The following is a 24,580-nucleotide window of genomic DNA, read 5'->3' on the forward strand; positions in this document are numbered from 1 at the left end:
AAAAAAAAATAATGAGAATAACTTCCCTACAGTGGGAATATGCTACAAAGATGTGGTAAGTGAAATAAGTGAAAACAGGAAGAAAAACTTGATTTTTCAATGGAATCATCCCTCTGTACTATAATCACAGATACGTCTTTCTGTCTCTCCCACTAGTCTGTGAGCTCCTAAAGGAGAAGGACCCTCACCTGTATTGGGCTTTGTAGCTCAACACCTTTCAGTATACCTGATACACAGTAACCACTCATTTACATGAAGGAATGATTTAAATGTTTAAGGACAGTTTCCTGCTGCATGGTCTAAGTCTTGCTACCCTCGAAGTCTAAGGATCTAGGGGTACTCTACGGATCTAAGGAGGCTTTTGGTCTACTAGCATCAATTGAGGGCTTGTCAGAAATGCAGATTATTGCCTCACCTCCCCCACCCCACTGAGTACAATCTAGATTTTAACAAGATCACCAGGTGATTTGCATAAAAAGTCGAAGAAGCAGCACACTCAAGATAACTTGGGATCAACCTCGACTTTCACAACACCTATGAGGAGACACGTGGAGAATCACTGCTCTGACAGGGGCTCAGCTCACCTGTCCGTAACTCCAAAGGAAGAAAGTACTTTGCCCTACCTCCCAGGTAAGCTGTTCCACCAATGGAGAGTTCTGCCCCTATGCAGCCTGTGACCCTCACCTGCTTTGGCTGGGTTTTGAGATTTCTCAAGACTCCTCTTTCAACCCCTTAGTTTTGCATACAACCAACTCGTCCCGGGGCACTTTCTCTGAAATAGGAGTTGGGAGGGGCTCTACCAGTAAATTGGCTCTGAATCCTCTTATCCCTCAGGAAGCTTTCAAGTCCATATGTGTAAGACGAAGGTGCTAATGTAACCCGAATAAACTGAAATAACGGATAAGACATCTTCGTAAATTGTAAAGTGCTATTTGTCCTCGCTAATAATTTTATTTTTTTAGAAGTGTCACACTGCACATACTAATAATGACTACGACAGCAGCTGCAAACGAACACGCCCACTTAAGTGCAGTTTCAGAGAGCCCATCTGAGTAGTCGGCACTCGAACCAGGTTTGCGGCGCCTGTTTTGGCAAAGTGTCTGGGAGGTGAATAACCTTCCCCGCCCGGGACTGGTCCCGGGACCTTTCCTTCCGTAAATTACCTGAACCACCTTAGTGAATTCCTCGTACACTCGCTTCTTTAGGTGCGCCGCCATGACTGCCCGCGGACCTTCTCAGCTTCCGTACTCGACAAGGGAGGCGGGGGGGGGGGGGGGGCGATGAAGGAATCCGGAAAACTTGTCTAGGCCTGAGGAACTCGCCACAGTCCCACAAGGCAGTGGGGCTCTGGGAAAGAGAGGCCTCTTCCGGCTGCTCGACTGCCCTGCTGCGGTGCAGCCCAATTTGTCCGCCTACACCTCCGGCCCCTGCGGAACGAAAGAGAAGGCGCAGCGTGAGGGGGCGGTGCCTCTGGTGGGAGGAGACTGGATTGGAAGGGTGGAGGAGCCAATGGGAGCCTTTGGGGGCTTGCTGGTGGTCGAAAGACTGGCGGGGAGCCGAGCTAAAGGAGGGTGGAAGTATATAGGGAAAGGGCAGAGGCTAGATGATCCAGAGCTAGAGGCAAAACTGGAGCTGCGTGAGGACTTTAACTTGAGCGATCAGGGAAAAGAGGCCCAGCTGGCGTTCCCATCGTCCTTTGCCGTTCACGTTTGCTGCTTGTAGCTTTATCGAGCTCTCCTTTTCTGTGTGCCACCCCTCTCCTGGCATGGGATTTTTTTTTCTTGCTCTCTCATTCCGGTTGTTTGAAATTTACCCTTCTTTAAGGAATCAAACCTTCCTCTGATAGCTTAGGGAGAGTGGAAAGAATCCTGAGGTCAAGGGTCAAGCACCAAAGTTTCAGACTTTGGCACATAATGAGCAAAGAGCATCAACTACAAATGTGCTCACACCTAACCTGACCTAGATATAGTGACAATGGAATGAGATAATGCAGAAACATTCGGCAGACTGTAAGATGTATTTCACGTGTAAGTGGAACCCAAGGTCAAGTTTTACCTCTTTCATTAAACTTTAGCTGTTCATTGTTTCCTTCTTTCATGTGGATGCTTAGAAAAAGCAAGCTGTGGTAAGTACGGAAGACCCCAAAACACGTAAAAGATGGTCTTTACCCTCAAGGTCCTACAGTGTAACTGGGAGAAGAGACACCCAAACTAATAATTAGAGATCAAAGTGATGAGGGAGCATGGAACAAACTGAGGGCAAAATACAAGCCAACAGCAGCCCCATTCCCCTCCGGGTGGTACTCCTCAGACACTCCTGGCTACCCAAGAACAAAGAAAAGGGGTTTAAGTGTTTGCCATGTTAATGTGGGAACCTAAGGCAAATGAAAAATTAAATTCCCTTACTGCCTATAAACCCATTGACAAGTCCTTGAAGCCAGCAGAGTGACCTCCCTGTAGAAGCCCAGCTGCCTAGATGATGACACTTTGCTAGGAGCAAAAGAGGATCTTAGCCTAACATTATCCCAACCTTAAGGATCCTGTAAGTCTTCCTGTATCTCAACTGCCTCAAGATATATCCTTGAAATCATACTCCAAGCTTATGGCCCCCCAATATACATCTGAAGGGTCTCATGACTGAGGTTTTACTAATCAGCAATAAACGGTGTTTCCCTAGCACCAGCTAGCCCCTCAAGATCCTGGAAACATTGCTTCCAAAATTCCTTAGAGACTTACTCTATCCCTGACCACCTCCCAACCTGAGGGTGTATAATGAGTTACCCGTCATGACCCCAGTGCAACTCCTCCTGTCCACAGGTCCTGTCCCTGTGCTTTAATAAAATCACCTTTTTGCACCAAAGACGTCTTCAAGAATTCCTTCTTGGTCCTTGGCTCTGGACCCCCTCCTCCCCCACTTCATCAAAATTGTCCTTGGATAAGAGGAATGTGATTCAAACACACGTACTAACTTCCTCAGGATGGGGGTGGGGGGGGCGAAGCAGAATAATGACCCCAAAATATGACAAATATGACATTTTGGTATGTGGATTATTTCTAACTGAAGATAATCTAAGTGCAATAGACTCGGGAAGGGCTGTTTACCATCCCCTTAACTTCCTACAAGAATTTAGAGGGCCTGTACCAGGAGAGTGCTAATACCAAAGGTAATGTTTTATTGGAAAGACTTAATCTGCATAGCATGGCAAACATATGTTCACCAGACATTTGCTCTTCTCATCTTTCTGTGAATTGTCTTTCTCCTCTTAAGGAAGCTGCAGACCTCTTCCCCTTTTCCCTAGCTCAGGATGTCATATAAGCCTCAATTGCCTGTCTTTGGATCTCATGTCTTTGGGGCTCCTGTACTTATAAAATTTGTTTTTCTCCTGTTGATCTGCCTTATGTCAACTCAATTAATAGGCCAACCAAAGAAACTAGAAGGGAAGAAAAATTTTCCATTCCTACAATGCCTCATGGAAGTACAGAGGAAATGATTTTTGTGCTGGCTTTAAAAATAGTGAATTTTGGGGGCACCACTTGGTTGAGTGTACAACTCTTGATTTCAGCTCAGGTAATGATCCCAGGGTTGTGGGATCGAGCCCCACATCGGGGGCTCTGTGCTGAGTGTGGAGCCTGCTTAGGATTCTCTCTCTCTGTCTGTCCCTCTCTCCTGCTTGCATTCTCTCAAACTCTCTCTCTCTCTAAAATATAAAAAAAAATTTAAACATTTTTTAATGTTTATTTTTGAGAGAGAGAGAGAGACAGAGCATGAGCAAGGGAGGGGCAGAGAGAGGGAGACAAAGCAGGCTCCAGGCTCTGAGCTGTCAGCACAGAGCCCAATGTGGGGCTCAAACCCATGAACTATGAGATCATGGCCTGAGCCGAAGTTGGACGCTTACCCAACTGAGCCACCCTGGTGCCCCTAAAATGTAAAAAAAAAATTTTTTTAATAGTGAATTTTCAAGAAAGAAAGGCATCCCAGACCACAGAGACTACCACATATACAAATGTGTTGAGTAAAACGAAAAGCACTTACAAACAGTGCCTTCAGTAAATGTTAGCAGCTATTATGTCATTACTATATTCTATCTAATCTAAGCTGCCAGCAACGCCAGTAAAACAAACCATTATTTTAGGTAACACATAAAAAATTTAAGAAAAATGTTAAGAAATGAAAAGAATCAAGAAGTAAAAAAATCCTAAAATTAAAACCAGTGGTCTCTTATTGCTTAATTTGTTATGTATATTTACTGAAAGAGCCCTTTTAAACTTATTTACATGTAGATTTGTATCCTATGTCCTACTGCTGTGTTTCCATGCCTTTTGGTGCACATTAAAACTTTTCATTTCAATGCAAATTATAGGGTAATCTCTTTGAAGACTCATTAAATGGCAATTAAAGACAACAGATGCAGAGCTCAATGGAAGTGATGAAAACATGAACTGCCATGACCCAATCTACACATGAACAATTGACCAACAGCAATCTTAGATGTGTCCTGATTTCAGAGATGTTAAATGTGCATCTAAGCATCAATTATTAAAAGTACTGACATCATTATTAGATATGGCTGCAGGAAGGAGTTGGGTGCACTCAGAATATGAAAGAAAATTCAGTTTATATTGAGAGTAAACTGCATACAGGGAGAAACTGGGACCAGACTGGTATAGAAACAAGAATATTCCACATTCTTTTTTAAAATATTTTTTAAAATGTTTAATCAATCTCTATACCTAATGTGGGACTCGAACTCACAACCTTGAGATCAAGAGTTGCACACTCCACCAACTCAGCCAGCCAGGTGCCCCCATTCCACATTCTTTAATATTGAAATGAAAAACTGTATTTATTGAATTGATTATATTTTCATTTGACTTCATTATTGCATATGGGAATAGAATGAGACACCTCAGTGAATCCTTTAAGCTTCAAACAGTCTTCCCTGTCCCCATTGTGTAACAGCAACCCAATTTCCTAGGAAATTGGGGTTACTCACTCAGATAATAACTCCTTCTCTGCTTTTGGCTCAGCAAGAAGAGCTCCTAATGACCAGGAGGCAGTCTCATCACATGTTATAATGTAATAGAACAATGACAATGTTCTTTGGTGGAACTGTTCCTCCCTTGGGAACTAAATACTCCGAACCCTCTGAATAGAATTCATAAATGAGTCATTAGGTGTAAAAATGACAAGAACCACTCTTACCTCCTCTCCTTAGTCCCTAGACCTATGTATTCTAACTGTGGGAGAAACGGTACTAAATTTTAGCTATTGGTATAAGGTATATACCGCAAATCTGTAAAACAGCACCCCAAATTCACAATGTTTTGTCTCTCAGCTAGCCCCATAAGTGAGTCTGAAAAGGTCATTACACTGTTTTTATCATAGCAGCTACATCTGAGTGATGGGGCACTTAAGAAAACTAAAGAGTTTCTTTGCAAAAAAAAAATTTTTTTTAATGTTTACTCATTTTTGAGAGAGAGAGAGAGAGAGAGAGAGAGAAAGTGGGGGAGGGGCAGAGAGAGAGACAGGGAGACACAGAATCTGAAGGAGGCTTCAGGCTTCAAGCTGTCAGCACAAAGCCCAACGTGGGGCTTAAACCTACAAGTGGTGAAATCACGACCTGAGCCAAAGTCAGTCCCTCAATGAGCCAAAGTCAGTCCCTCAACCTACTGAGCCACCCAGACACCCCTATAATTCTTTCATCATAAAATAAGTTCCTTAGTCCAAAGCAATGTCCATGAAAATTCATAAGATACCCATGAATAGTAGGGTTGGCAAAAACATCACAGTTAAGCGTTATTAGGGTTTTCCAGGGAACCAGAACCATCGGAGATGACTGATAGATAGATGATAGATAGATAGATAGATAGATAGATAGATAGATGATAGATAGATAGAGATAGACAGATAGATAGATATAAGCTACTATAACAGAATACTACAAACCAAATGGCTTATAAACAACAGAAATTTTATTTCTCACAGTTCTGGAGGCTGAGAAGCCCAAGATCAAGGTATAGAGAGATTCACCATCAGGCAAGAGCTCACTTTCTAGTTCGTAGACAGCTGTATTCTTGCCGTGCACGCACATGGCAGAAGAGGCAACAGAGCTCTCTAGGGTCTCTTCTATAAGAATACTAATCCTGGGGTGCCTGGGTGGCTCAGCTGGTTAAGCATCCAACTCTTGGTTTCATCTCAGGTCGTGATCTCACAGTTCGTGAGTTTGAGCCCTGCATTGGGCTCTGCTCTGACAGCCTGGAGCCTGCTTGGGATTCTCTCTCTCTCTCTCTCTCTCTCTCTCTGCCACTCCCCTGCTCACTCTCTTTCTCTCAAACAAAAAAAAATAATAAATAAACTTTTAAAAATTTAAAAAAGAGGCACCTGGGTGGTTCAGTTGGTTAAGTGTCCAACTTTGGCTCATGTCATGAACTCATGGTTCATGAGTTCGAGCCCCGTGTCAGGCTCTGTGCCAACAGCTCAGAACCTAGAGCCTGCTTCAGATTCTGTGCCTCCCTCATTGCCCCTCCCCCAGTCATGCTCTGTTTCTCTCTCTCTCTCTCTCTCTCTCTCTCTCTCTCAAAAAGAAAAAGAAAGAAAATTTAAAAAAATTTTTTAATTAAAAAAAAAAAAGAGGGGCATTCACTTTCAAATATCCCCTCTCTGCAAAGAGAGCTTTCATACTATTCCTCCTTTCTAATTTTATATTGTAATAAACTTTTGCCTGCTGCTCAAAACAAAACAAAACAAAACAAAACAAAAAACCCCACCAATTTCATTCATTAGGATTCTACCTCATGACTTAATTATCTCCCAAAGGCCCCACCATGACATTGCAGATTAGGATCTCAACACATGAATTTGGGGCAGGGTAGGGGGTGGCAGGGACACACAAATCCAATCTATAGCAGCAGGAAAGCCAAATCTAAATCTGGAATACGTATTTACTCCTGTGAGGACCAATCACCACTCCCTCCCTGATGGAAAGGATCCAGTATGTGGTAGAATGATTGCAAAAATGACTCTGATACTCCCCCTCTCTGTATGTGTACCCTCTGAAATCCATCTTTGAAGCTGCTTCCATTAAGAGATGGAATCTCTGGGGGTGCCTGGGTGGCTCAGTCAATTAAGCATCCCCAGGCCTTTTGTTTGATTTTGGAACCCTACCATTGCCATGAGAATAAGCGCACTCAAGTCTGCTGAATAATGAGTGACCAGATGGAACAAGCCAAGCTGACCCCACTGAGGCCATCTTAGACGAGCCCACCCCAGCTGATCCACCATCTGACTACAGATGCATGAGGGAGCCCAACCAAGACCAGAAGAATTGCCCAATCTGTAGTTTTGTGAGCAAAACCTTATATGATTAGAACCTTAAGGCACTAAGTTCGGGGGTCAGGAGGTTGTCATGTGGTCAGACAGTCCCTAAGATGCTAAGTTCATTTGACACATAGGTTCAGTTGGTAAGGAGACAAGCCCAAATGGATCTAGATAGTTTATTATTTACATGATAGCAGGCAGCATGAATTTCATGTTTTCATTGGTTCCCTTTGCTCCCCAAGCACCATGGAGGTGATGCAGGTAAATGTCATGCACACAATAGATCTGCAACACAGATGAAGAACACGGAGCTTAGGAAACCCTCAATCTTAAAAGAGGAATGCTAGCAAACCTGCCCTCTGGAGAGAGACTTTATCATACTGGTCAGAAAACATGGGGCGCCTAGGTGGCTCAGTCGGTTAAGTGATCGACTTCGGCTCAGGTCATGATCTCGTGGTCCATGAGTTCGAGTTCCGCGTCAGGCTCTGTGCTGACAGCTCAGAGCCTGGAGCCTGTTTCAGATTCTGTGTCTCCCTCTCTCTGACCCTCCCCCATTCATGCTCTGCTCTGTCTCTCTCTGTCTCAAAAATAAATAAATGTTAAAAAAAAAAAAAAAAGAAAAGAAAACAAATCTGCCTTCCAACTCAGTGGGAGACTTTTTTTTTAAATCATCCTGAGATAGCTCCAGGATTGGACGGTGATACCAGCTTCATTAACTTTATTACTATTATTTATTTATACTTTTGTAATGTAAGTATATCTCCTTACCCCTAAGAAGTTTTGCAAACATCGTCAAAGGTGTCAATGCCATTTGCTTAGAAATGTCAGTGTTGCTTCCAACAGTTTGTTACAGAGCAGTCTAGCTAACTGATTTACAGTGCAATCAACCCATTACCAAGAAGTGTCTAGTTTCCTCACTCTCCCCCTCCCCAGGAATAATACTGTATCAGGAGCTCAGTGTTGGTATCTGCTGTTGGACATCCATCAGGAGCCAGACTGGCTTTGGTAAGAGGAAATCTATATTGTAGAGCCCATTCATAGCCATCATGGCCACCTTTTTCATGATTCTATTTAGCAAGCACTTGGGAGCTAGAAAAAGAGGCTGACTGACATCCAGAGGTTAGATGGTCGAGTCCATTTATTTTTTGAGAGCCTCTTCTAGAATGGGTGCCCTCTAGTGGCCATTTGTAAGAAACACAAATATTTTCCCCACTCGAAGAGGTCCATCCACACACGGACTCCCCAGGCTTTGTTATCATGGATCTTTCATTCTAGTACTTCCCAAGTCTTTGGACAACCAGGAAGGGGCTTGGGCATGCAGTACCTAGGGATCAGATTTCGAGGACACTGAACAGAGCAGAAATGGATGGGGAGGGGAGTAGGAGAGGATGGGATAATAAGTAGAGGATTTAAAAAAAAAAAAAAAAGTCCTCTAGGAGAACAATGTAGACCTGAAAACCAGGCTAGAGCTATGAACTAGGGTGCCTCCATGAGGGCAATCTCACAGGGTTCAGTCTTTATGTTTTCCTTCGGATCATAATGACGGTTATATTTACCATTCAGTTTTAAGTTTTCCTCCTTTGACTCTAATTTTCTTTAGTTAATCCCAATAGATCAGAAAAGTATCATATACCCCTACATATGACCAGAGATCATTTTTTGAACATTATTAATGTGCTTTACTATTTTGCTTCTCCTGTTAGGAAACAAGAAAGGGGGAGATGGTATTATTGGGTAGGCAACTAAGAGTTTCCACTTAATTTATGTACTTTTAATTAATATATTTTTGGATATTTCTTTTTTTCATAGTCCTGTAAACCCCACCACCATAAATCCTTTTTTGGAGCACAAATTAAATTAAATTGCATTGAATTAAATGAGTATTCTCCTCCCCAATAATTTTAAGCCTCTATAAATATAATTTTAATTGCTGTATAACATTGCATTATATAGATGTAATACAATACACTTGACTTATTTCCCATTGTTTTGCTTTTATAATTTAAGTGGGATAAAAATAGTATGTTATCTTAACTGTATTATGGATTGGGATTGGGGAGGGAATGTTGAAATTGCCTTTGTTTAATAAAATAATTTGGTAAATCGTTCAGGAAGAGAGTGAGATCCTATGGGCATGCATGCAGGCTACAGCCAAAGCAATAAAAGAGGCAGCTAAACTGGAACGTGGTCTTCTCCTGGTAAATGACAAGAACACAAGAGGGCTGATGGAAACTTGGCATGCTTCTAAAGCCTGAATTTGGGATTGGCACAGTCACTTCCATGCATATTCCATTGGCCAGATTAGGTCATGAAGCCAAGCATGAAGTCAGTGGGGTGGGGAAGATTACTCCCACCTACAGAGAAGCATGGCAAGAACAGGGAGGGAAGAAAAAATAGGAAACAAACACAATCTACTAGTGAAAAGTTCCTAGTGATGGGGGTGACTGAGACTTTTTAAGAACAGATGTGTCGAATACTCTCAGTTTGAAGTTATTTGCATTTCTGTCTTGTAAACTACCTCCATTTTATTTGCCTGCATTCGCCACAGTCTGCTACGTTCACAAATAGCTTGTGGAAGCAGCATTTGCAAAAATTAAGAAAAAGATAGGAGTGTTCAACCTGGGTGAGCATCGTCTAGAACAGCAACAACAAGCTGAAGACATCTAGATGATTCATGAATCCAGCAGAAGCAGAGAACCAGAACTGACCATAAGAAAACAAACCCTCCGGGAATATGCAGAAATCTTCAGGAGGACATTGACCTTTTCAGAATTCACAAAATTGAGATTTTAAGCAATCCTATTTAGTTCTTATGGAAAAGAGTATCTCCTGGGAATCTAATCTCATAAATGTAATTACTGACCAAAGAGTATAAACTTTTTTTTTCAGGTTCTTGATAAATAATGAAATGGTTCATGATAAAAAGTTCAAATATTCAGGATTTTTCCACTTAAAATTGTCAGCCATATTAAATACCAAAAGGAAAACATGGGGAAATTTTTGAAAATAAGAAAAAATGACCATTCTGAGCAATTATGTTTAAATTTAAACTCCCTGATAGTAGTAATTCCTTAAACCCTGAAAATTAACCTTGATCTTGAGGACAGATGGTCACCCTAGCAGGCAGGAAAAGGTTGAATGTCTACCCATGTCCTCCTTAGCGTTCCGTTACTGTCAGGTTGAGAAGCAGAGCCTGAAACAGAGACTCTGTGCAACTGCTATATTGAGGATGTGCTCTCAGGGGAAAGGGAGTGAGAGAAGTAGGATACAGCAGAAGAAGAATCCTAATTAAGAACGTGGCGTCAAGGGGCACCTGGGTGGCTCAGTCGGTTAAGCGTCTGTTAAGTGTCCTACTTCGGCTCAGGTCATGATCTCACGATTTGTGAGTTAGAGCCCCGCATCAGGCTCTGTGCTGACAGCTCAGAGCCTGGAGCCTGCTTCAGAGTCTGTGTCTCCCCTTCTCTCTGCCCCTCCCATGCTCATGCTCTGTCTGTTTCTCAATAATAAATAAATGTTAAAACAAACAAACAAACAAACAGAATGTGGCCTCAAATGAGGATTGACTTCACCTGATCCCACAAGGAGGCCCAGAACAGGAACTGCACCAGAATTGATTCCTCCTCTGAGGTAAGGGCTCAGTCTTCTCTATCTCTACACAAGCAAGATGGCAATTCTTTTCCAGAGCAGATCTCAAAATTAGGGTGCATCAGAATCACCTGGAGGGCTTATTAAAGCAGACTGTTGGGGGCGCCTGGGTAGCTCAGTCGGTTAAGCGTCCGACTTCGGCTCAGGTCATGATCTCATGGTCCGTGAGTTCGAGCCCCGCGTCAGGCTCTGTGCTGACAGCTCAGAGCCTGGAGCCTGTTTCAGATTCTGTGTCTCCCTCTCTCTCTGACCCTCCCCCGTTCATGCTCTGTCTCTCTCTGTCTTAAAAATAAATAAACGTTAAAAAAATTTTTTTAAATAAAAAAAAAAAAAAAAAAAAAAAAAGCAGACTGTTGGGCCAACTCTGTTTCTGATTCAGTAGGTCTGAGGTGGGGCCCAGAGAATTTGTATTTCTAAGAAGCTCCCAGGTATTGCTCATGCTGCTGGTCTAGGGACCACACTTTTGAGAATCACTGCTCTAGAGAAAACAGCTGTGAAGCTGCAGCAGTCAACACAGCATTTGGAAAAGGGAGATCTGAGTGGCGTCTACCATAGGTATGAACTTGGCATCTTCCTCGTGAAGGCACATAACAGGGCTAAAGGATTAGACCACAAGCTGAGGCTGAGTAGATTGTATTTTCAGATCATATTATCTAGGTCAGTGGTATCCTGTTATTTTCCTGTTATCATCCCACATCTCCAGCCAAAGCATTGTCGAAACATTCCAACTCACCTCAGCCTTGTTTTGGACTTGACGGGAAGCGTCTGGCAGGTAGGTGAGGCTTTAAAGAGGAAGCAGCTGCACCTCACGAGGCAAGCACAGTGGAGTCAGTTGCAGTGAGCACAAAATTCTCAGCAGGGGGATAGACAATTATTAGGGGGCAAGCCTCCTAGACCACCTTAGAAACTGTTTGATGTTTGTTTATGAAATTAAAGGAAGATGGCTTTTTAAAAACTTTTTTTAAATGTTTATTTATTTTTGAGAGAGAGAGCACCAGCAGGGGAGGGGCAAAAAGAGAGGGAGACACAGAATCTGAAGCAGGCGCCAGGCTCTGAGCTGTCAACACAGAGCCCAAAGGGGGGCTTGAAACTCATGGACTGTGAGATCATGACCTGAGCTCAAGTCCGACGCTTAGCGACCGTGCCACCGAGGCTCCCCTGGAAGCTGGCTTTTGAAGGCAACTTTCAATTGCGTAAGTCCCGCCAGGCCCATAACACACTGCCTCTGCCCCTGGCCCCTGCGGATCACCACCAGATGAAGAGGAATGTATAAAAGTAATTGAAATACTTGGCCCGTAATGTTCTCTCGGAGTAGTGTTCATAGTATACCTGGTACCCCTGGGCTGCAATGTCCATCTTCACGCAGTCCAGGAGGTCCTTGACCTGCGGGGCTGCCTTCCAAGGTCCAAACTTGACAACCGACTTCTTTTCAAACTCGAAGATGCGCAGGGCCTCTGCGCACTGGGCTGCCTCTTCTTCAGTGCGCACCACGCACACCAGCACTGTGGAGCTGCGTGCCGCCACGGCCTCGGCGCGTGCCAAGCGCACCATGAGCTCCAGGTTCTCGCTGTAGGCGGGCACCCGCAGCAGGAACTGCTTCCGAGCCACCTGCTCACCAAAAATCTGCGGCGTGTCCTCCAAGAGCTTGACCAAAGGCTTGATTTCGTAAAACTGCGCCTCACGGTACACCTCCGGGATGTGCTGTGTGGGCAGCTGCTCGCTGCGCAGGTAGTCCAGGACGGGTCCGAAATAGGTGCCGGGGCGATCGATGAAGAAGCGGCCTTCTGCATCCAGGCAGGCCTTCGTGGAGCTGGAGAACATCTCTGCCAGCTTTGAACCCGGGACTTTTCTCAGGGTGCTCACGGTGGTGGTGTACAACTCGCCTCCTACGTTAAGCTCCACGACGGGAGATACCTGAGGGCACGAGAGGCGGAGTGAAACCAACAGCGCCACCTCCAGGGAGCTCGTGGCTTATTTTCATCGACCGAATACTAAAGGATATTAGTCCAAGACGCTGCTAGGGAAGCAAGTCCCAGTGACAATGCTCACAAAGTCTGTGGCCTTTGGCAAGGCTTTTTTCCTCCCTGGGCCCATTTCCTCATTTCTAAAATGGGGATATGGAGGTGTTGTGAAGTCAGAAGTTCCCAAGGTTCCCAAGGCTCAGATCTAAGATTATAGCCTCAGAGAGGCTAAGAAACCATACATGTATTCATTGCATACAGGAAGCATTTCTTGGGTACTTACTACATGTCCACACCCCATGGTGGGCGTTGAGGATACAAATTCTTTCATTTATTTTTTATTTTAGAGAGAGAGAGTTCACGAGTGAGGGAGAGGGGCAGTGGGAGAGAAAGAGAATCCCAAGCAGGCTCCATGCTCAGCACAGAGCCCAACGCAGGGCTCATTCCCATGACCTGAGCTGAAATCAAGAGTCAACACTCAACAGACTGAGCCACCCAGGCGCTACCCAGGGAATAAAAAATCTTATTTAATGTAGGTCAGAAGTTCCTATTAGCGGTTGGCATGACTTTGATTAATTAAGGGAATTTGTTTGATAGATGTGTTTCAGAATGTGGGCCGGTGGGGGTTAAATAACAGGAATATTCTTGGTGCTGAAAAGGTCAGTAACACTGGATACAATAGGTATAAAATTGCCTCATAAACTGTAAAGTGTGGTGTCAATGGAAGTTAGGTTTAGCCGGTCAATGGAATTTTTAGAGGCCTCTTCTCAATGCCAAACCGTGAGATGAGCACTAAGGATGTGGTTAAGATGCCTCGGGATGCCCACAGGCAAGCACAGAGGGGGACATGGAAACAGACAGAGTCAGGATGCATTTAGGGAATACTAAGTGCTGCCAACAGACCTAACAAAAATACCAGATTATTATATGTGAGGTGATACACTAATTGTTATCCTTACAAACCAGCTTCCTGAATAACTCTGGTTATTTAAAATTCATTCAGGGGCGCCTGGGTGGCTCAGTCGGTTAAGCGTCTGACTTCAGCTCAGGTCACGATCTCCCGATCTCACGGTCCATGAGTTCGAGCCCCGAGTCGGGTTCTGGGCTGATGGCTCAGAGCCTGGAGCCTGCTTCCGATTCTGTGTCTCCCTCTCTCTCTGCTCCTCCCCCGTTCATGGTCTGTCTCTCTCTCTGTCTCAAAAATAAATAAACGTTAAAAAAAAATAATAATAAATAAAAAAATAAAATTCATTCACTCAGGGCACCTGGGTCGCTCAGTTGGTTAAGCCTCCAACTTCGGCTCAGGTCATGATCTCACGGTTCATGGGTTTAAGCCCCACATCGGGCTCTGTGCTCACAGCTCTGATCCTCTGTCCCCTCTCTCTGCCCCTCCCCCACTGGCGCATGCCCTCACGTGTACGCACACACATGTATGTGTGTTCTCTCTCTCAAAAATAAGTAAACATTAAAAATAATAATAAAAAAAAAATACAGGGCTCCTGGATGGCTCAGTCAGTTAAGCGTCCAACTCTTGATTTCGGCTCAGGTCATGATCTCACGGTTTGTGAGTCTGAGCCCTGAGTCTGGCTCTGCAATGATGGTGCTTGGGATTGTCTCTCTCTCCCTCTCTCTGCCCCTCCCTCATTCTCTCTCTCTCTCTCTCTCTCTCAAAATAAATAAACGTAAAAAAATAATAAAATTAAATTCACACACTTGGTCACTAAAATACGGATGTGCCAGATACCTGGTGCACAATGAGGAACAAGCAGGACAGTCTCTCCCCTCATAGTCTAGTGACTGTGCAAAGTGCTTTACATTCAATCCCTAACTCAGTCTTCACAGTGCTCCTGTGAAGAATGTATTAAATCCCCATTTTACAGATGAAGAAACTAAGAATTAAGGAGCTGAAGCAAACTGCCTAAATCAACTTGCTATTAAGTGATGATCTCAGAACTTAAACTCAGGGCCAATTTACCCCAAAGCATGTGCCCTTAGTCATTACATCAATTAGTGTTCAACCTTTAAATACCTCCACTCTTCACTCCCTTAATTACTCAGTCATTCGAAAAAGGTAGAGGGGGCCCTGGGTGGCTCAGTCTGTTGAGCAACCAAGTCTTGATTTCAGCTCTGGTTATGATCTCATGGTTCATGCGTTCGAGCCCCACATTGGGCTCTGCGTTGACGGTGCCCAGTCTGTTTGGGATTCTCTCTCTCACCCTCTCTCTGTTCCTCCCCTGCTTGTGCTGTCTCTCAAAAGAAATAAATAAACTTAAAAAAATAAAAAAGGTAGAGAGGACCTCTTACATTCAAGCCTCCTCCTGAGCAGATGAATAGGACACAGTCCCCGCCCTCGAGGAGTTCACAGAGGAGAGAGGGAAACAGACTGCTGAAATGTGCAGTGCTGAGAGGGGAGACTCAAAGGCTCTCCGCGTGGATGTGCGCTGGAGGTTGTCAGGGAAGGTTTCCTAGGCGGTGTGATGCCGCAGCCGCAGAAAAGATGGGTGCAGCGTCAGAGGGAAAGCTGCATTTCCACCCAGAGATTGTGCCACAGGTCTTTGCGGAGCCAGGAGTAGTGACAGGATTCAGGAATGTCCTTGGTTCTCATTTAGGTGTGACTTCATCCTCAACTTGTCTGTGGGCTCTACCCCTAAGATTAAAGTACTGGACTAAAGAGAGCCAGAGGCAGCCAAACTAATGGGGGAAGAACTGAGTTGCCATGGCAACAGCTCTTACCAGGGGACAGCTTTGCCGGCTGGAGTGGAGAAGGGAGACGGAGTGGATGCATTCTGACAGCAGCCAAACAATACAGCCAGGAGAAAAATAAACCCAGAACCTGTGACTTCCTCTTTCTCCCATAAACCTCAAGGCCCCTTGGCAAGGATGTTTGGTTAACCCTGAGGTGGCTCTGTGAAGCAGGCAGTTAAACGCAAAGTTGCAGACTTTAACCCTTGAATGGATCCATGTGCTTCATCATCACTCCTGTACCACTGAAAGCTCACAGGTGCTCTGGAGGTCCCCCTATGAGGTCAGAAAGATGGGTTACATAGCTGGGAAGTGAAGTCAGAGCTGCAATCAAACCCCTGTAAGTCTGACTCCAGTACAGAATGGGTGTCCTACTCCTCCAGACATCCAGTCCCACTGCTGCCAGTAATTAGCAATGTGCCTGGGGCAGCTCACTTTCTTCTGTGGGCCTAAGCCTAGTCATCTATGAAATAGGGAGGCAAAATGGACGAAGAGAACTCTAAGCCTCTCCAGCTCTGAAAGTCTAATGAGTCCAATCACTTCAAGTGTTGTTTCTGAAGCTCATTTCCAGATGCTTCACAAAACAGCTTCCTGCCCTGATATCCCCAGCCCCGTTTGTTTACCAAATAAGACCTCGGTCTTGTTCCCGAACTTCTTAGTTCTGTCCCTTGTTTCCCTCCTTTTTTCCCCCAAAATCTCCCAGTTTCTTTGGAAATCCAAGACCTCCTACCTCATCCACAAATACTACAGTATGTTTCTAGCAGATAAAGACTTCTTTTCCGCCCCTCTTCTGGACCATCTGCCCATTTTTGTGGCCCCTCTGCCCCACCTTTTCTACCAATCACCCTGAAGGAGCATTCCCGGGTAAGAAAGCCAGTCTCAGGCTCTGTGTGCATGGGCTGGGGAAACACAGTCTTTACGAGCCCTTGCTCCAGAGCTGGCCCTCCCTAAGGGCACTGGGACGAATCAGACAGACCTAGCTTTCACCCAGTTGTAGTCTAAAGGGCCCCTACACACCTGCAAAACCCCCTGTCAAACATTCATACATTTCCTAAGGTCACCCTTAGTAGAGTCAATGGAGGGACATCTCCATTCACATGTCCCCCAAGTCCCTCAAATCTCTCCCCACTCCACAACCTTTGTCCATTGTCCCCCATCTCAATCATCTGAGCCAGAAATCCAGGTTGTAATCTAGCAGTCTGCTCCAGTCCTTAACCTCTTCCCACACAAATAATCAGTAACCAAGTCCTGGTGATTCTAAATCCTGGTCAATTCCACGGCCCTCTGCCCCCTTGATTGCCCTCCCCCAATCCAATCTCTAGCACCAGAGCAATTTTTCTGAAATGCAAATCTGATCTGGTTAATCTGCATTAAACACTTGGGTGAGGGGCACCTGGGTGACTCAATCCGTTGAACATCAGAGTCTTGATTTAACCTCAGGTCATGATCCCAGGGTCCGTGGGATCCAGCTCTGAGACAGGTTCCATGCTCAGCGTGGAGCCTGCTTGACATTCTCTCTCTCTTTCTCTCTGCCCCTCTCCTCTGCTCTTTCTTTCTAATAAAAAATTAAAAAGTAAAAAATAAATAAAACAAACCCTTGGTTAACCTTGCATTCCCTTCCAGATAAACTCTAGACTCTTTCATGAGGTTTACAAGGCCCTTTGCAGCCCTGGCAATCAGCTACCAGAACCTCTCTCCCCCACCCATCCAGAACAGGCTGGTCCCCACGGCCCCCAAGACTTCACTCATTTGCCACCCACATTCCCTTTACTTAGCCCACTCATCCTTCAAGTTAATTGCTCCAGGAATCTTTCTAGATGGGTTGTCTCCTTGTGATCCTACAGGGCCCTGTACTTCTGTCGTCATGGTAGTTAACTCTTATAATTCCATTCGTTCATCTGTATTCCCAATTAAGCTGCAAGGTTCCTAAGAGCTGACTATCCCAGATTCATCTTTATGTCACCAGTACCTGTTACAGGGCTCAGCACACCAGGATGCTCGATAAATGGCTGTTCAATTGACTGGAGCCTACCTGCTGCACTGATTTATAAGAGTGCCTGGTATTCTGATAAAAGCCAATCTTTCCCTACCTGGCATCATGCCCCGTGCTGGCTCCCCCTCTTGCTCAGTAATTCATGCAGATATTTATTGAGCACCTAGGGCGGCCCTACCACTGAGCTGGTGACTGTGTCAACCACAGTGATGTCACCATTGCCCTATGGGAAAGAGCCACAGTCTCCCCACTGCTGGATCTGCTTTGTCTTCCTACAAGTTTTCAGGATGGCACCTAGCCACCGGAGATTAGAATGTTCTGCTCCTGAAGTGCGCTGGGCCTTTTCCTGATCCCACCCCCACCCCTTCTCCTCCCCAGCAAACTCCCCTCTACCAAGCCCTAGGAGGAGGCCGGCAAGCTGGAGGACTCAGGATCCAGCCAGTGGGCAGGGGCAGGCTGGAAAGGATGGGGATGTGGTGGGTAAGGCCGCCTTTAGTTGGGTCGTCTGCTCCCAAACACGGGAGAAGGAAGGGCAAAGGAAGAGGGGTGCACTAGGACGAGCCTGGAGACCAAGAGGAGACACGCAGAAACAACTAAAAACAAAGACTGAACACAGAAGACCAACAAAAGCACCCACTCAGGAAAGAGGTCAAAGAGGAGCGGCTGGACTGAGCCGGAAGGGGACGGGGCACCTTGCGCCTAAGGAGAGCGATCAAAACCAGAACCAGCTAGAAGAGAAGAGCGCGAGCCAGAAGCAAGGGAACTCAGACCCCGACAAAGGGGCGCACGGGGGGGGGGGGGGGGGTCACTGGAAGGAACGAAAGAAGGCAGAGGCGCGGGGACAGGGGAATAAGCCGCCCTCCCACCCGCCCCTGCTGCGCACTCACCACCGGCGGGCCCGCGGGGGGCGAGGCTCGGTGGAGCCGCAGGGAGCGGGGCCCCGAGGGAAGGCTCATCTTCCCGTTCCCGCAGGCGGCTGGGCGCCCAGCCCTGCCACGTGCCAGGTACTTGTGGCTGGCTGGCGGAAGTGCACCTTTGCTCCACGCCCCCCAGGTGGGGCAAAGTGCGTGCAGGGTGTGGTTAGAGCCCGGGGTTGACTTGGGCTCCGACAGGCTTGCCGTGAGTCCCTGGTCTGGTCACTGACCCTCGGTGGGAGGGGCTTCCCAGGCAGCCAAACAGGGGAGGCGGAGGGAACTGACATTGACAGCAGGAGACTTTCTACTCCCTACAATCCTACGGTGGTGAAGGATAAACAACACCTATTTTACAAACGAGGAAAGTGGGCTCCAAGAGATGCTGGTGGCCAGTGTGGGATATTTATCCACTTCAGATCAGCTGCTAAAAGTGCAAAGCTTGACCAACGATGAAAAGAGCTAAAATAACTGTTGTGTGGGTTATTTTGCTTGTTAAAACAAACCCCTAAGGAGCCGGGGCGTAACTCCTCACTCCTGAAGTATGGTCTGTGCATGCATAGTGACTTTCTTCCAAAGAGGATAGTGTGCAAAGGAAAAAAAGAGAAAACTGATAAACCCTATTTCAGCCAGGTAATCAAGGTCAACATCAAGACTCATATTTTGATGACAGTAAGTACCCTTGATGTGATGTGATGGAAATAGCACTTTATCTCTGTGATCGTCTGCTCAACCCCATAATCCCAATCTAATCATGAAACAAAACAAAACAAAACATCAAACAAATTCCAGGGCACCTGGGTAGCTCAGTCGGTTAAGCAACCGACTTAGGCTCAGGTCATGATCTCACAGCTGGTGGGTTCGAGCTTCACATCAGGCTCTGCACTAACAGTGCCTGGGATGGTCTCTCTCCCTCTCTCTGCCCCGCCCTGCTTGCTCTCTCTCTCTCTCAAAATAAATAAATAAACTTAAAAAAATTCCAATAGAGGGGCATCCCATGATATACCTGACCAATAATTCTCAAAACAAGAATTGTCATTAAAAACAAGGAAAATCTGAGAAATTTTCACAACCAAGAAACATGGCAACTAAATGTAATGTAATGTGGAATTCTAGATGGGATCCTGGAAAAGAAAATAGACATTAGGTAAAAACTGAGGAAATATGAATAAGCCATTGGCTTTAGTTAATAATAGTGTATCAGTGTTGGCTCATTAACAGTAACAGGTGTACCATACAAATGAAATATGTTAAGAATAGGGGAAGGGATGCCTGGCTGGCTCAGTCTGTAGAGCATGCAACAACTCTTGATCTTGGGCCTGTAGATTTGAGCCCCATGTTGGGTGTAGAGATTACTTAAAAATAGAAGCTTAAAAAAAAAATAGAGGAAACTGAGTGTGCTTCTTCTCAGTTTCTCTGCACATCTAAAACTGTTCTAAAAAATGAAGTAAAAAAGATTGACTCAGTAACATACAACCACTATGGAAAACAGTACAGAGTTCATAATCTTTGTGTTGGTGGAAGGTCTTGCCCCAATACTGATGGCTGCTGACTGGTCAGGGTTGTGGTTGCTGAAGCCTGATGTGGCTTTGGCAATGTCTTAAAATAAAATAACAGTGAAGTTGCCATAACCATTGACCCTTCCTTTCATGAATGATTTCTCTGTAGCATGCAATGCTGTTCGATAGCATTTTACCCTCAGAACTTTTTTCAGAATTGGAGTCAATCCTCTCAAACCCTGTAGCTGTTTTAACAACTATGTTTATGTCATTTTCTACATTTGTCGTTGTCATTTCAACAATCTTCACAGCATCTTCACCAGCAGTAGATTCCACCTCGAGAAACCAACTGCATTGCTCATCCACAAGAAGTAACTCCTCATCCATTCAAGTTTTATCCTGAGATTACAGCAAGTCGGGCACACCCTCAAGCTCTACTTCTAATTCTAGTTCTTTTGTTGTTTCCACCAGATCTGCAGTTACTTTCCTCCGTGGAGGTCTTGAATCCCTCAAATTTACCTACGAGGGCTGGAATCAACTTCTTTTTTTTCCCCCAAGTTTTATTTATTTTTGAGAGAGAGAGCATGAGTTGGGGAGAGGCAGAGAGAGAGGGAGACACAGAATCCGAAGCAGGCTCCAGGCTCTGAGCTATCAGCACACAGCCCGATGCGGGGCTCGAACTCACAGACCTTGAGATCATGACCTGAGCTGAAGTCAGACACCCAACCGACTGAGCCACCCAGGCGCCCCTGGAATCAACATCTAAACTCCTGTTCATGTTGAAATTGTGACCTCTTCCTATGAATCATGAATGTTCTTCATGGCATCTAGAATGGTGAATCCTTTCCAAAAGGTTTTCAAATGACTTTGCCCAGATCCATCAGAGGAATCACTCTCTATGGCAGCTATAGCCTTATGAAATGTATTTATTTCCTTTTTTTTTTTTTGAAAAATTTTTTAAAAGATTTTTTTTTAATTTTTAAGTAATCTCTACTCCTAACCTGGGGCTTGAGAACTTAAACCCCAGGAACCCGCCTCTGCTAGCTTCAAACTTTTCTTCCGCAGCTTCCTCACCTCTCTCGGCCTTTGTAGAATTGAAGAGAGTTAGGGCCTTGCTCTGGATTAGGCTTTGGTGTGAGGGAGTGTTGTGGCTGGTTTGATTTCTATCCAGACCACCCAAACTTTCCCCACCTTGCAATAAGTCTGTTTCCTTTCATACCATTCGTGTGTTCACTGGAGTAGCACTTTTAAGTTCCTTCAAGAAATTTTTCTTGGTATACACACCTTGGCTGTTGGGTGTAAGAAACCTAGCTTTTGGCCTGTCTCAGTTTTCAACAAGCTTTCTTCACAAAACTTAATCATTTCTAGCTTTGATTTAAAGTGAGAAATGTGTGGGGCACCTGGGTGGCTCAGTTGGTAAAGCAGCTGACTTCAGCTCAGGTCATGATCTCATGGTTCGTGAGTTCGAACCCTGCATCGGGCCCTTTGCTGACAGCTCAGAGCCTGGAGCCTGCTTCAGATTCTCTCTCTCTGACCCTCCCCTGCTCACACTCTGTCTCTGTCTCTCTCTCTCAAGAATAAATAAAAAACATTAAAAATAAATAAAGTGAGAAATGTGTAATTCTTCCTTTGACTTGAACAACTAGAGGCCAGTATAGGGTTATTCACTGGCCTAATTTCAATGCTGTTGTGTCTCAGGGAATCGGGAGGCCCAAGGAGAGGGAGAGAGAGGGGGGAATGGCTGGTCAGTGGAGCAGTCAGAACACACACAACATTTATTGATTAAATGTGCCATCTTCGATGGGCATGGTTCATGACACCCCAAGACAATTACAGTAGAAACATCAAAGATCACTGATCACAGACCACTATAGCAAATATAGTCATAGTGTAAAAGTGAAATATTGCAAGAATATGACAGAGAGACACAAAGTGAGTGAATGTTGTTGGAAAAATGGCGCTGACACACTTGCTTGAGGCAGGATTGCCACAAATGTTCATTTTGTAAAAAAACAAACAAAACACGCAGTATCTGTGAAGCACAATAAAGTGAAGTGCAATAAAAAAGAGGTATGTCTGTATTTTAAGGAGAGAAAGTAGGAGACAAAGACTGGGATACTCACAGGGTAGAATGTCAGATCAGAGACTATAAAAGTGTAAATTATAAAACAATTCTCCACTCAAAGAAGAATGCTGTACCTGCTTCATTCCCTGGTTCTGGGGAGAGAAAAGTCTTCCCCGAAAAGGTCTGATTATAGGCTAAAGCTCAAATGGATCTGGGGCCCAAATATTCACTTGTTTAATGGTCAAAAGCAGCAATAACAGCTAGGAATTTAATTTAAATGGACCTGGAATGGTAAAGCCCTCGGATGCCTGACAAAGAAAATGAAAACCCATCCTGGAGGAAAGTCCACAGTCACACCAAGCTTGAAAGAACCCACACAGTCCAACAAATACACACTCACAGTCTAAAGCCTCAAACTACAGAAGTAAATAAAGAGCCATGAGCAAGAGTCAACAGATCCACAAGCACCTCAGATATTGAGGTAATTGGATATAAAATATAAAATAAGTGTTTAGTGGGCTATGAGCCACCTGAGTGGCTCAGTTGGTTGGGCATCCAACTCTGTTTCAGCTCAGGTCATGACCTCATGGTCGTGAGTTCGAGCCCAGAATCAGGCTTTACACTGGGTGTGGAGTCTGCTTGGTATCCTCTCTCTCTCTCTCTCTCTCTCTCTCTCTCTCTCTCTCTCTCACACACACACACACACACACACAATAAAAAAATAAACTTAAAAAATACAATAAATGTTTAATGGACTTAAATAAATATAAGTGTTATCTAAAAGATGAGTGAAGAGCAAAAATTTATAATCAAAGGGGCACCTCGGTGCTGTCAAGAGTTGGTTAAGCGTCTGACTCTTGATTTCACCTCAGGTCGTGATCTCACAGTTCATAAGAGTTTGAGCCCCTCATGTCATGCTCTGCATTGACAGCATGGAGACTGCTTGAGATTATCTCTCTCCCTCTCTCCCTGCCTCTCTCTTTCTCTCAAAATAAATAAACTTAAAAAAAAGACATGATCAAGGCAGATTTGGGGGTACCTGGGTGTCCCAGTTGGTTGAGCATCCGAATCTCATGATCTCGGGGTCGTGGGATGAAGCCCGTGTCAGGGGCTCTGTGCTGAGCATGGGGCCTGCTTAAGATACTCTCTCTCTCTCTCTCTCTCGCTCCCTTCCCTCTGCCCCTACTGGCTCTCTGCCTCTATTTCTAAAATAAAAATTAAAAAATTACCCAAGCAGATTTGAGAAAAGCCAAATAGAACTTCTAAAAATTAAAAATAAAATAACTGAAGTTACCAAAATTTAGTAGGGGTTGAGAAAATGCAATCAAAGGAGAAATGCTGTGATATTTCTAATCTGTCATTTTGGCAAATATTAAGAAGAATAACAATATGCCAGAGGTGGTAAGGATACAGGGACAAAGTTCCTTAAGCTTTGCTGATTGGAAAGAGGTGCCCACCATTTGACCCAATAGTCCCACTTTTGAGAACCTATCCAATAGAAATACAAAACTGCTCTGTAAGAATATGAACAAATACGTGTATCACTGTTTTGTTTGTGGTGGCAACAATTAGAAATTTAGAGGTATGGTTGAATAAACCATGATTTTTTATTTGTCAATGTCTTGGAATACTATATACCTATTAAAAAGAATGAGGCAGATCTTGGAACCGAACAGAAAACTCAGAAACAAACCCACAATTATATGATCAATTAATCTTCAACAAAGGAAGAATGAATATAAAATGGGAAAAAGAGTCTCTTTAACAAATGGCGTTGGGAAAACTGGACAGCTACATGCAAAAGAATGAAACTCAACCACATTCTTACACCATAGGCAAAAAACTCAAAATGGATGGAAGACCAATGTGAGATCTAAAACCATAAAAATCAGGGCGCCTGGGTGGCTCAGTCGGTTAAGCGGCCGACTTCGGCTCAGGTCATGATCTCACGGTCTGTGAGTTCAAGCCCCGCGTCGGGCTCTGTGCTGCCAGCTCAGAGCCTGGAGCCTGTTTCAGATTCTGTGTCTCCCTCTCTCTGACCCTCCCCTGTTCATGCTCTGTCTCTCCCTGTCTCAAAAATAAATAAAATGTTAAAAAAAATAATTAAAAAAAAATAAATAAAACCATAAAAATCCTTAAAGGGGGGGCGCCTGGATGGCTCAGTCGGTTAAGTAGTTAAGCATCTGACTTCGGCTCAGGTCATGATCTCATGGTTCATGAGTTCGAGCCCCATGTTGGGCTCTATGCTGACAGCTCAGAACCTGGAGCCTGCTTCAGATTCTGTTTCTACCTCTCTCTCTGCCCCTCCCCCATTCATGCTCTGTCTCTCTCTGTCTCTCTCAACAATAAACATTAAAAAATAAATAAATTATAATAAAAATTAAAAAAATTAAAAAGACCCCCAGAGAGTCTTCCTTCTACCATTTGAGGACACAATGAGAAGACAG

General features: G+C 44.7%; 2 protein-coding genes across 4 annotated transcripts in view; both read right to left on the minus strand.

Annotated features, from left to right (window-relative positions):
* Positions 1 to 1,256, minus strand: part of INTS4 (integrator complex subunit 4) — a 116,866-nt gene extending 115,610 nt beyond the window's left edge. Inside the window, exon 1 of the mRNA XM_049619751.1 lies at positions 1,164 to 1,256. Within this exon, the coding sequence (XP_049475708.1) occupies positions 1,164 to 1,217 (54 nt within the window). The 5' untranslated portion in view covers positions 1,218 to 1,256. The remainder of the gene's footprint in view (positions 1 to 1,163) is intronic.
* Positions 1,257 to 7,487: 6,231 nt separating this feature from the next.
* Positions 7,488 to 18,686, minus strand: KCTD14 (potassium channel tetramerization domain containing 14). Of its 3 annotated transcripts, none has more exons than XM_049619871.1 (3): positions 18,546 to 18,686; positions 12,292 to 12,876; positions 7,488 to 7,602 (listed from the first exon to the last, which is right to left on the minus strand). In XM_049619871.1, exons 1-3 carry the CDS (start codon positions 18,612 to 18,614, stop codon positions 7,501 to 7,503), a joined length of 756 nt encoding a protein of 251 aa, XP_049475828.1. In that variant the 5' UTR covers positions 18,615 to 18,686; the 3' UTR covers positions 7,488 to 7,500. The 3 variants fall into 3 exon arrangements, with proteins under 3 accessions (XP_049475828.1, XP_049475817.1, XP_049475825.1); XM_049619860.1 differs by lacking the exon at positions 18,546 to 18,686 and adding an exon at positions 15,657 to 15,921; XM_049619868.1 differs by lacking the exons at positions 7,488 to 7,602; positions 18,546 to 18,686 and adding an exon at positions 15,657 to 15,921 and having other exon boundaries at positions 12,065 to 12,876.
* Between the last annotated feature and the right edge of the window lie 5,894 nt (positions 18,687 to 24,580).

This window comes from Panthera uncia, chromosome D1 (genome assembly GCF_023721935.1).
Source record: "Panthera uncia isolate 11264 chromosome D1, Puncia_PCG_1.0, whole genome shotgun sequence".
NCBI lineage: Eukaryota > Metazoa > Chordata > Mammalia > Carnivora > Felidae > Panthera > Panthera uncia.